General features: G+C 40.3%; 1 protein-coding gene across 1 annotated transcript in view; it reads left to right on the top strand.

The window, feature by feature from the left end:
• The window catches only part of tex264a (testis expressed 264, ER-phagy receptor a), an 80,923-nt gene that overhangs the window by 9,716 nt on the left and 58,421 nt on the right, over window positions 1-12,786 (top strand). The window contains exon 2 of the mRNA XM_082532193.1: window positions 2,963-3,184. Within this exon, the coding sequence (XP_082388319.1) occupies window positions 2,963-3,184 (222 nt within the window). The remainder of the gene's footprint in view (window positions 1-2,962; window positions 3,185-12,786) is intronic.

Below are 12,786 nucleotides of genomic sequence, written 5' to 3'. Positions count from 1 at the left end.
GCTGAAGAAAGGCCGTACGTGGGAGGGGTGTTGTTATCCCTTCTGTGTTTGAATGGCTATTGTTTTGTCTTATCATAAACCACCAGTGTTGACAGGGAGTAGCTTTGTACAGAAGCCATGCTGACAGCCCATACATTTGATGCATCCATGTAGGACAGAGGGCGATGCAGGCCAATCCCTGCACATAAATCCATTTGGATAGAGGGGAGAGGCTAAAGAAGAAATCATGTTACTAATGCTGTTTTATTCATCTAAATTTAAATTTAATATATTTTTTAAGCTATAATTAATGTTTTACTTATCTGAAGAGTTTAATTTACTGCACCACATAAAATTGGAAAAAAAAAGGTTGTTTGCACTTTTCATTATCTCACCTTGTTGGTGTTATTTTTGTAGTTTATGTGCATGTCTGTTTCTTTTTTGCTTACATTTGGCATCTTCATAAATCGTTTGTGGCGGTGGACAAGAGTACTTCTGCACACGGACAATCTTATGTGCACTTCCATGTGCCTATGAAAAGCAGTTTTTTTGTATCGTGTTTATGGTGCAAAGATTTACTGAATGATTTTAAAAACTAAGTGAAGATAAGGTTCTTGGAAAATCACCCAACGGTTAGAATCACCTTATATTTCAAGACAAACTGACAACAGTTAAAAGGATTTTTACTAAAAGCCACGAAGAGAAATTCACATGGTCACACTTGATAGATACGCTAAGAATTCCACCTGCTGTCTGCAGTTACTAAAGGGAGAGCATGGTTCCTAGCGTCAGTGTTTTTGCTTTAGTACCAGTAATAGTTAGTAACTAGTAATTACATTCCTTTATATGTTACTAGGCTTTTAAATAGAGATGTGTACATGGTTACATTGTTGCGACAATTCACTGTGACACTGCTAACGCAGTGTGACTCCCTGTGTTTGCAGTGACTCATTGCTTCGTTGTAAATAGATCTAGTGTATCTCACGCTGCCATGTATGAATAATTCCCTGTCAAAAGCAGGTGATCTATGTTCTCTGAATCACCACTGAACATGGTGTCATGTGACAGTTAAGATTATCTGCTCATCCCAAACAGACACTGTCAGTCATTATTATTACCCACATGGTACATGCATGCGAGCGGCACCCATGGTTGAGGGGTCTGTGTGTTGAAATATATTTATCTCACCCAACCACAAATGCTGAAATACAACACAAAAGCTGCTGCATGAACAAAGTAAGACAGCAGCGATGGCACAGTGTAGTAGCAGTGTGGTCAAAAAATAGCTCCGAATGTGAGAAGTGAAATGGAAAAGAAGAGGACGTTGTGGTGTTGAGTCGTGATAATTATGCAAGGATGCCAGGGACATGAAGATGAGCGTCTTCCATCTGTGCCCCCTCGGTGCCAGCCCTCCACAGACATCCACTGTCACAGAGCAGAAACCAGCAGCAGGTCTTAAACACTACACTGTTTTTTGCATGTTTTAACCCATTTGACAGGAGTCACTTAAACTTACTTGTGAAACTTGAACTTACTTGCAAATCCTGCTTTTCTCATCAGCTTTCTGGATTTCACTGTGTTATGAAAATCTCATGGCAGCAATTTAAAATGCCCTTGAATCGGGTAATTTCCCACAGTGAATATTCTATTTTGTATCCAGTTGTTTTGACATAACATTATTTATGTGTCTCTGCAAGTTCTTTTTATACTGTACAGGAATTAATGGGAACCATTAGAATTGCACTCATTCTAAAGAGCCTGTTTGTTGTTCTGCATAAAATTTCCTGCAGTAAGGCAGCATCATCATTATTGGCAGTTTCATGTCTAGGAATTTTAATCTAAGCTACAACTTATTTTACACACGGCTGAAAACTTAGACTCGGGCATCTAAAATACAGTGACAACGCTCATCAAGAAAGGGCAGTTAATATAAAATGTACTGGGGACAAAAACCCAAACTGGTATGGCCCTTTAACCACAGCTCCCACTCTCCTTCTGCAGCAGACAGACTGCAAACAAGCGGATGTGAGTGGGAGATCCGTTGTCAGATCCTTTTCTGACTGACAGCTCACTCAGTGTTTGTTCCTGTGCTTATCTCACATCTGCATGCAGACATGTGGGCACATTAAGAGACATAATGTTGGCAGAAAGGCCTTTAAGTGAGGGAGATCATACCATCCTGTCAGTTTGTGTCTGCTCTCCTCAAATGTCATAAGACAAGACAGACAGTCTCTGCCAGTTCTAGGGGTGATGTTCTGTAGCTGAACCTAGAAATATTACAATATTACTCATCAAATTGATTGTATAATACCTCCAGAATTCAGAGGAAGTAAATTAACTGTGTGGAGAGCCCTGTTATTAATAAATGCTTTTCATGTAAGACAAAACATCCTATTTAGTTATCACTTGAAATGTTTCAAATCATTTTTGCATAAAAATAAGATATTTTGCCCACGGTACGGGCATCGTTTTTAGCACATATACAATTTGGACTACCGTGTATGTGATCTGGCTTTTGGATATCTGGGGTAAGATGTTCACCAGAGCTGGCAGCCCTCTGTCCAGAGACACTTCGGGCTATATGAAGGTGCAACGTCTCAACATGTTTCAGTCAAATGGCTTCTATTTTTACTTGCACACGTGTGTAGTTTTGTGTTGATGCAGCATTAATCCCAACATACAGATTGCATCCTCCAACTCGCTCCCTTTCACTGTACTGAGCCTCTTCATATGCTTTAAAGCACTGCTTGTAATAATCGTAATATATCATAAAATATTGACCTTTTGTTTTTTACTCTGCAAAGAAAAAGTTGTCTATGTGAGCGTGGCTGATTAATAACAACCCTGTGATCAGTTATTTTTTGTCTTTCGTCCAGCTGAAACCTCACGACTTCTTACTCCTTCTACATTAAAGGGCTTGAAATGGGGTTGAACATGCATCATATGCTGTATATTCACTTTTTCTCTCTCTCTGCGCGCTCAGAGGCCACCAGAGAAGTGCCGCTACGTGGTGGGCAGCATCCTGTGTGAGGGTGAAGAGAAGCCAGATGAAGATCTGCAGAAGCTGTATGAGAAGTTTGGCTTCAAGGTGTTTTCTATGCCAGATGTGAGCCATGCTGTGACCACCAGCTTTCCTTGCACCACCCCTCTGTCCCACGTGCTCGGGCCTTACAGAGTGTACCCCAGAATTGCTTCCTACATTGAGGTACATACTCTTTTAAACTTTTTAAACAGTAGTATTGGGTCGAGCTCGCTACTATATTTAGCTACTATATTTAGCTAGCATTCTTAGTGAGCCTTGTTTTCTCATTGGATCTAAACAGTGTGAATATGTTTACAGGTCGTTTATATTCATTCATGCACTCTTCCACATATAGTGTATATCATCATATGAACAAGAGAAGCAGGAGTTTTCTTCCATTTTTCTCTTGTGGTTTTGTCTCTCATTCTTTTCTGCTTGCTGCTTGTAAAAAGTTCCCAGCCTATGTGTCGTTTAATTCATCACATGAGCAGATGAGGTCTTCAAATCATATTTAGACTAGATGAAATAGTAGAAAATGAAGGTGCATATGAGTCCTCCAAGCCCGTATGCTTGGCTCCATTTCCTCAGGACAGGCCTCAAAAAGCTATTGACATTTGCTTATGACATTTACACACATGGTTTCATTTAGGTGCGTCCCGTTGCATGAATAATGCTCCTCGTGTAATTTTGTGTGTAGGGGGACTCGCATGCATGTGCCTGCTTCCGTGTCTGATCATCTGTTTATTTAATATCTGTCTTTTCACAGGAGTTGAAAACACCCCATTATTTTTTAGACAGAACATGCATTATTATATTTGAAAAAAAAAAAAAGCTCGATCTTTGTGACATTTAGTGTTTCAGAGTGGAACAAACCACCTTTCTCAAATTCGTGACAATGTGTGACAGAAAACTAGTTCACAAAAAAGCTGATTTAGTGTAAGAGGCCTCACATTTGAGTGCAGAAATTCAGTGGTTTGGCTCTAATTCTGTGAACCTTTTATGCTTTATCTGTAAACTGCAGTTTTTCAATTGACAACACAAAGCCATTAAATGATCAGCATGTAGAAGTAAATGGTACCATTATGCCATCACAGTAGTGCCTTACTGCATTTAGTCCTTCATCTGTTATTGTGTTCAGGAAAATGGGTGCAAGGACTGTCCACTGGCTATATCAGCTCAGCCACCACATCAAAGCTGTCGTGTAGGCACAGCTATTTCTCACTTTTTATATTGTTCTCTGTCATCCTGGCCTTCTCTTTAATGCTTCAATTATTGGTACTGAAATAATTGGATTTCTTTTTTCTTAGCTGTCCACTATATCAGGTGGAATGTGAAAATTTGCCTGTATACAATGTCTACATCAATTTGTAGTTTTGTCTTGCCATTTAACTCCTCTGATGCATGCAGTATAGTCTCCTGCTCTTTCTTTTTACCTGCTCTGTCACAGCACAGCTGAACTAAGTGTTAGGGGTTGCAAGAGTAATGACAGAAAAATGAGGGGGGGAGTTAAAAATGACACAAAATATATATTTTAATATGTCATATTTTCCAAGTATGTAGTTTGAAGCTGCCTCTGGTTGGGATAACTAGGACCAACTTTAGCCATTATACTAATACACAGTCTAACCTTATGATCTTTGAAGTATGTGGCACTCTATGAGCTGTAACACCCGATTTTTAGAGGCAGGACAAACTGTAATATGTGCACTGACACAGAATAAATGGTCTAAAGTCAAAGCCACTGCATCCCTAAATGCGTTTCTTGTGAGCTTGCAGCTGTGTCTTTTATGCTGGGATCCGTTTTCACTCACACACTTGTGTGTGTGTGTGTGTGTGCGAGACAGAAATGCTTAGTCCGTCAGTTGACCTGAGTGCTGCGACAGGTTGTTGCACTCAGGGTTTAGGAGCTTCCTCTGTGGGCTAATAACACCCACTGACAAGAGCACTATGCATACTAGCTGCAGCACGGCTCATGAATAATGGAATATGGTTTAGTGTGGCTTGGTCTAAGGGGAAGGTATGTGAATGTATTAGAAATGTATACATACATGTATGATTAATGGAGTAGATGTGTAGTTTGAGGGAGTTTGAAAGGAGCGTAAGACTTGTGTGACAGTTTTGCACAAACCGTACATATTCTTTCTACTAAATTTTTGTGCTAGTCTGTGTATAAATGATTAAAAGAACTTTTCTCCAACTGCATCTAAACACAAGCCTGGAGAGAATGGCTAAACAGAAAGTGGGCCATGAAATCCTCACATGTGTATAATAATAATTATATACTCTTTTTCTTAAATTACTCAAAGCAGCGACACTGTTGGGATTGTGGAGCAGAGACGGGTGACGTACAATCAGTTTCTGAGAGTGTTTGGAGAGCGTGAGAGTGTTTTCTCAGGGATTTTAGTAAACCTACTGGCTTCTTGTAATGCTTCTGCTATCTGTGAGCAGGTTAAGTGCCTAACTGCCCTTTTGGACCTCAGCACTTTCTTTGTGTGTCCAGCCATGGGGCAGACTGAAACAATAACTCAGGCTGGGAATTTGGCTCCATTCCACTTAGGCTGTGTGTTATTTAGGGCTGTCACCACAACAGATTGGCTCTATCTGGTTAAAAGAATTCACTTTAATCGTGTTAGTGGATGTGTAGTGTAGATTATTAAAAAGAACAGTGCTGTTGATGTGCTTTGTCTCACTCTCAAAATAAGGCGTGTAACCATAATAATACAAAAGCTGTACAAGAACTGGGCAATGAGACAATTGGGAGGATTATTCATTCTCCTTCTCTTTCTCTCACCTCCACTCTTAACTTGACCATCTATTGTGCTATTGCTGCAGAAGAAAAGAGCGAGAACATACAGCCTATAGGAAAACACGAGAGAGCTACAGCTGATGTGTGGACTCTGAGAGGTCAGGCAGATCATTCCTGCTTTTGTAATATTGCTGCTCACATTCACAGCAGGATAAAACAACCCTTAGGCCACCGTGAAATTTCCCTGGTGCTCCTGACTGCGAGTCAGCCACTTGTCTTTTATCCACAAAGCATAACAGTATTTAAACTATAATATCTTCAGCATGTGTTGGTTTGACTATTAAAAGCAAATTAAAATGTCAGTGAATTTGTCATATTAGATTAATGCCTGAGGTCTTGGCCATTTATGTTTAATATCACTTCAAATGAAAGCAATGATTGAACAGGTAAGACAGCAGGACTGGTATCTTCTCTGAGTTGTAAAAATGCCAGTGTTGAAAGAAAAGGAAAAATTAGAGGACAAAGGAGTAGCTGTCACGCTACATTAAAGGACTGAGCAAGCCCAGGACCTACAGAATCAAAGCAAACAATCAGTGTGCTGTTATTTTGGTGTTCGCCCCAGAAAAAAAACGGTAATAGTCCCCGTGAGCAGAAGCAAGATGAGATGCTGATAGCCCCCGTCCATTTACCAATCCATTTATCTGAATCAAGCTTAAACATCATAAAAGCATCTTTCCCCTCATTTCCCTCTATACTGTGTCATAGGATGATGTTGTATGCCCTGCAGGTGCCTCAACAATTAAAAGAATTATATTTATAAACCTCCTGAAATATCCTGCATTTGTATCATCCGAGGTTTGTGACTGTATACGAATGCAGTCTATCGTAACCCATAAGAACCCACGTTTTTATGGGTGTCGCCGTCCTTTTACAGATTGAAGAAAGTTTCTGTTTCAGCAATTATATAGTTTTCTTGACAGTGAAAGTGTGTCTGGGCTTTTATGGGTTAATTTTGCTTCATAGGTTACTTAGATCATATTTAAAGATAAGATATGTTTTATATAGAGAAGAGGGGAAATCGTAAACAGTGCAGACTAACAAATCATTGCCCACAAAAATACTGTAAGCGGAACTGGGAAAGCTTAAATCTTTATCAGCATTAAAGCTCAATTTCCTTGGTTTTCACAGTAGTGCCTGGAAGGAAAGTCTAAGCAATTTAGCACTGTCACAAAGATAAATAACTGGAATATTGTTTTGAGCTCAGCCTGAATTAGAATTGTGCATCAAAGCCCACAGCCCACAGTTTGAGGAGTATGGGTCTGTTGCGATGACAGGTCGGCAACAGTTGAAGCTAATAACTTGAGTGGCCAGCTTTGTGTGTCACGGGGGCACGAGCTGTCCAGAAGCAGCTGTGAAGACGTGCTAAGTGCGATCTAATATGAAGCCTGCTCCCATTTCTTCATTTTCTGTATGACTTCAGATACTCACTCTGCAGTGGACGGTGGAAGTCCACACAATGCAGAACTGACCAGGAATGTTTAAAAGAAGAAGCCGATTGCAAGTTCAGACAATCTAATATGATCTTAAAAAAAGATAAACGCTTTGTAGCTTGATGGATCAGAAAACTGCAGTCTGCAAACTTCTAACTGGACAGTGGTCAGTAGCGGATATTTGATTCAGGACTTCCTGTTCCACATCCCAGTTATTGTTTATGAATGCAAACACATTTTAAAACCTTTTAAAATGTCTGTGAAGGTTCTCAGTCATCCAGGTCATCGTAGTCAAAGGAGCTTGCAAAGAAAAGCGTCTGGACTTCTTTAAGTTGCTTGAAGACGTTTCACCTCTCATCCGAGAAGCTTCTTCAGTTCTGAGGTCAAATGGTGGAGAGTCCCAGATTTAAAACCTAGTGGGAGTAACCCCCCACAGAGGGACAAAAGGACCCCCTGATGATCCTCTAATCGCCTGAGCCAAGGTGTGAAACTGGGTGTGGGTCCCAATCAGCCAGGGTTTCGGGTGAGTTCATTGTGAAACCTGGCCCCACCTTATCATGCGAATTCCCGAGGTCAGATGGCCCAGGATGTGAGTGGGCGTTAAGGCGTCTGGGGAGGGAACTCAAAACTGGATTATAGATGGCAGACAGTTGGTGTCGTAAACCACCGCCTCTGTTCAAAGATGGTCGCTCACAGTGGACATATATGGCTTCTTTCACTCCTCTTTCCTAGTGGGGGGTCACTCCCACTAGGTTTAAATCTGGGACTCACCACCATTTGACCTTAGAACTGAAGAAGCTTCTCGGATGCGAGGTGAAACGTCTTCAAGCAACTTAAAGAAGTCCAGACGCTTTTCTTTGCAAGCTCCTTTGAAAACCTAAATGAACTAATTAACCTAAATTTAAGAAACCTAAATTAAACGTATATTAGGAGAAATCCTCATCCTTCATTATTTGTCATGAAAGTAAAAAAAAAAAATACTGAATATTCCCGCCCTGATCAATTTTAAAGTACACCAAGTCCATCACTGATGTCATTAGTTTAAAATTGTAAAAGTAAAATAAAAATATTTGCAATGTAAAGTATTTATCCCTTTTTTAAAAAATCTTTTCTTCCTTAAAAATAACATGTAAACTACAGGCAATATGTAAATCTTCTCAAAGGAGATGAGCTGCTTCTCTATATCATGATACTCAGATTGTTGTTCACAAAACATCTGATAATGTCACCCAAGGTTCTGCAGTGTTGTCTTCTTAAGTATGAATACTTGATCTATGAATAATGAAATGAGTTGCAGCCCAGACTGTGTCTTCCACTGCACTGATGCCGAAGTGTTGCTGTTAATCGCTGGTAAAATCCTCACTGTTTTCACCTTTTTAAGTTAGTGACACCCTTCATGCTCCGCCACCGCACAGTGTTGATTCCTCACCTTCATTCTGCTCATGGTTTATTCACCAGCCACTCTTCCTCATCCTCTTTGATCTTATTATTTGGTGAATTAAATATAGAAATTTTGTTTTGGTTGTCCACAACATCTATATTTCATGCAATGGCTTGATTAGAGGTTATCCAGAGGAACTGTGCTGATTTCAGGTGTATCCACAGAGTAAACAACTGAAGTGCCCTTCGCTCTGGTTAGATGGTTCTGTGGTTGAATATAAATGTGTCTGTTCAGTCACAGCCAGCCATTGTTTTTGCAACCACTTTATGCTTTAGAAGTATGCTTTTGCTTTGAGGTTTTTCTGTCATCAAAGTCAGAATTGTTTTGGCTTCTAGAAAACTCAGAGATATCTGTTCTTAACATATCTTTCTTGTCTGTTTGTCTGTAGTCAGTGTTTGTGCCTTGTACCAGCCATGTACCCCTCGCGTGCAGCTGAAAAACTACATGCTGTCTGTCAGGCAGCATGATGGTGAATGGGAATTGAACACAGTTAGAGAACGAGTGGCTGTTGCTTCTACATTACTGTTTTGCCTCATGTTGTTGTTGTGTGTGAGTTATTTTCTACAAAGTCAGGTAGAGGAATCCTCCCACTTACTGCCCCCATCCCAGCTTGTCTGAATATCAAGCTTTGTAGTAGAGCCTTTTTTTCTCCCGGTACTTGGATGAGAAAGCTGTGTTCAGGTACATGTTTAAGGGCTGAATTGTTATGCAGATACCTACTCGTTTTTGCTTTGTTCTACAGTATATTGTATATAGCCCAGACCCCCTGGGAATGTAGGCACTATAGCTTTTCAAAGGTGCTTTGGTTGTTTGCATATAAGGATATCTGATTAGTGCTGTTTTTTTTTTTTTTGCTTTGCCCAACACTCCCCATTTGTGTCACTGTGTAAAGTATGTGATATGCAGTGAGTGCAATATACTAATATGCTTTCCTTGGTTTGTGTGTGATCGATCTGTCTGTCTGTCTGTCTGTATCTATATACAGAGTATTTGCCATAAGAAAAGAAAGGAACTGCGCATACTGCATGAAAATTAAGCGAGCAGAGAAATACTATATTAGGAGTTTGGCAATTTGAAATTACTTTTCCTACATACCCAAGTGAGGTAAATGTACAGATGTCTTATGAAAGTAAGTACCTTTACCCACTTTATGAATTTATCTGGGATCAAAAAACAGCTCTTCAGCATATGGCGATTTAAAACTGCAGGCCAGGAAATAAAAACAAAACAAAACAACCAAAAACATACCAGAGTTTGATCCACTGAGAGAAACCCTTATTAGAAAGACTATAGTTTTTTTCCCTCTTATATTACAGTGTACAAGGGTGTAAGGTGTAAGTGGGACCTACAACCACAGTTTGACATTAAACCTTTCACTGGAATTTGTCCTTTAAATATCCCACATTGTATTTTTTTTCTTTGGGCTTATTCCTACAGTGATTATTAACTCAGGAGTCTGTATTGTTTACAAATCAGGTTGATTAGTTTAATTATTTTAAATAGCGCTAATATGTGTCTCTGTGTAAAGATGATTTACCTAATTAAAGATATATGTGTTAGTTTGAGTTAGGAAAATGGGTGTGGCAGTATTGGTGGGGCATGACCATCTAGAGTCACTCCCTATGACAGATTTATACTTTTATTTATAATTATCCATCCATCCATTCGCTGGGAAAGGCGCTGGAGCCTTTCCCAGCTTTCTTAGGGCGAGAGGCAGGGTAGACCCTGGACAGGTCCCAGTCTGTCGCAGAGCTAATACATACACAGAAACAACCATTCACACTCACACCTATGGGCAATTTAGTGTTTCCAGTTAACCTAACCCCACTAACTGCATGTCTTTGGACGGTGGGAGGAAGCTGGAGTACCCGGAGTGAACCCACACAAACATGGGGAGAACATGCAAACTCCACACTGAAAGCCCATGGTGCATGGTGGCATAGTGGCTTTATATTTTTTAAAAACACACAAATGCAGTTGTTGCAATCGATTAGCAATATTTTGTTTCTGCACTATCACCAGACATCACAAGCCTTAACACAGTTTTAAAGTGAACCTCTCTTTGCTCTTTTTGTTTGGCACTGAGAACTTTGCACCAGCCCAAAGGGAAATAGAGGCGGGGAGAAGGCGTGGCAGCATCGCCCCTACTTTGATCCTCTTCAGCCCCTTTACATCTTTAATGCCTCGGAGGCTCAAGGCGTAGACTCCCTTAACTGCTCTCTGTCCAACGATTTCTGCGTGGGATGGTGCAGAAAAACAGGGGTTGTGGCAGCGATGCCATCAAAGTGCAGAAAGCAAGAGTGAGAGTCAATAAGTAATGTGTGAGTTTGCGAGCACGCATTTGTCTCAGTGACTGATTGCTGGGGAGCTTGGTGAAAATCTTGTTGGCGGAGGAATATGCCTGTCTGCTTTTCCTGTGAATGTGTCTGTGTGCTTTAAGATGCAGGTCGTGGTGAGAGCAAGATAAAGCTCCTTCATTATTAAGGCTTTCATTCCTCAGCAGTTCTCTGCATTACATTTTATTGGCTAACACCAGGTTCTCGATTCTTGAGGGCTCTCAGAAATAATAACCTTGGAAGAACAGAAAGCATCGAGCCAAGAGGTGGAGGCCTGACCTGCAAGGCTACATATTATATGTTTACAATTAATATGGCTGTTATTCCTTCAGTCCGCCATTTGACAGTCTGCAGAGGGAACACTTGGCTGTAGATGCACAAAGCTATATTTAGACTCCAATGACGCCGATGGCAGTTTCATCAGCCCCCCCCCCCCCTTCTTTCCTACAAAGTCTGGGCATGATGCTCTGAAGCCCAGTGTACACACTGGGCTCTGCCTAAAATTTCATATAATGCCTGCTTTCTTGTTTGCTCTGCCGAGCTTTCAGAGAATAACAGCACTTCTGTAATTCACTTATTTTCTGTTTTTCACACAGAGCCGTGCACTTGTTTACATCTACGGTAAATCACAGCTAATGCTTAACCTATTTACGCCTAAGCAAAATTGTTGCATTTTTCTAAGGTTTGTGCAATTAAGCCTCACTAGGCTGAATGTCAACTTCTAGGCATCTGATTATCAAAGTGTGATTGGGAATGGGAATGTACTTTTTTGTACTAATTTGCCGTGTAGGTCATATTTGCTCATTTGTATCAGAAGGCTTTAAAAATGTAACTCATCCTTGTTACCGCTCACTTGGAAGGGGAGAAAAAATTATACACACACACACACACACACACACACACAAAAAAAATTGAGGAACGACAGAAAAGGTCTTCATGTTTCAGGACACAGACATGTATAAATAACATAACATACAATACCATACTATACTTTATTTATAAAGCACTTCATAGCTGACACAAAATGGTATTTATTGTAACTAAATAATAAAAATACATAAGACATAAATAAAACCAATTTAAAAAGTCAAATAACTAAAAGAAAAACTAAAAGGAAAATTAAGTCTCTTTGGTTAAAAGCCAAAGAATAAATGGGTTTTAAGACGTGTTTTAAAAGTGGACAGTGAAGGGGCCTCTCTAACGTGCAAGGGCACAAAGTTATTCCATTATTTAAGAGCAACAATAGAGAAGGCTCTGTCCCCTCTGAGCTTCCTCCTGGATCTCGGTGCTTCCAGAAGAGACTGACAAGGTGAGGAGGGGCGAAGAAGCTCAGAACTACACAAAATTACAGGTATTGCAATTAAAAGACAATATGACATTGGTATGCTGGCTATAACCTCATGCTTTAAAACGCTATGTCTCCATCTACTCGGTCTCAGTAAAATCATTTCCTTTACGTCTGTTATCTGTCTGCACATTTTGAGAAAATGTTGTAAACATTTAAGCATTTCCAGGGTTTAATCATCCTGGTACGTGAGGAACCTATTCTTAGCGACAGCCCAGTGATGCAGTAAGTAAAGGTGATAAGAGGCAGAAGTGTTTGTGGTGCACTTATCGATTCCTTCTTCCCCTCGGCTCTTGGATACTCTTCGTTCTGCAGCACCTGCAGGACATCACGCACCATGCTGCCAATTAGGCTTTTTCCTTGTAAGTGTACTCGGGTAGTTTGTACATTTATCTGTCTTCTCCACTAATCACAGGTTTGCTGTTTG

Source organism: Aulonocara stuartgranti, assembly GCF_965226115.1.
Source record: "Aulonocara stuartgranti genome assembly, chromosome: 5".
Taxonomy (NCBI): domain Eukaryota; kingdom Metazoa; phylum Chordata; class Actinopteri; order Cichliformes; family Cichlidae; genus Aulonocara; species Aulonocara stuartgranti.
The sequence above is the reverse complement of the archived record's forward strand: the minus strand, read 5'-3'. Positions and strand labels throughout refer to the sequence as shown.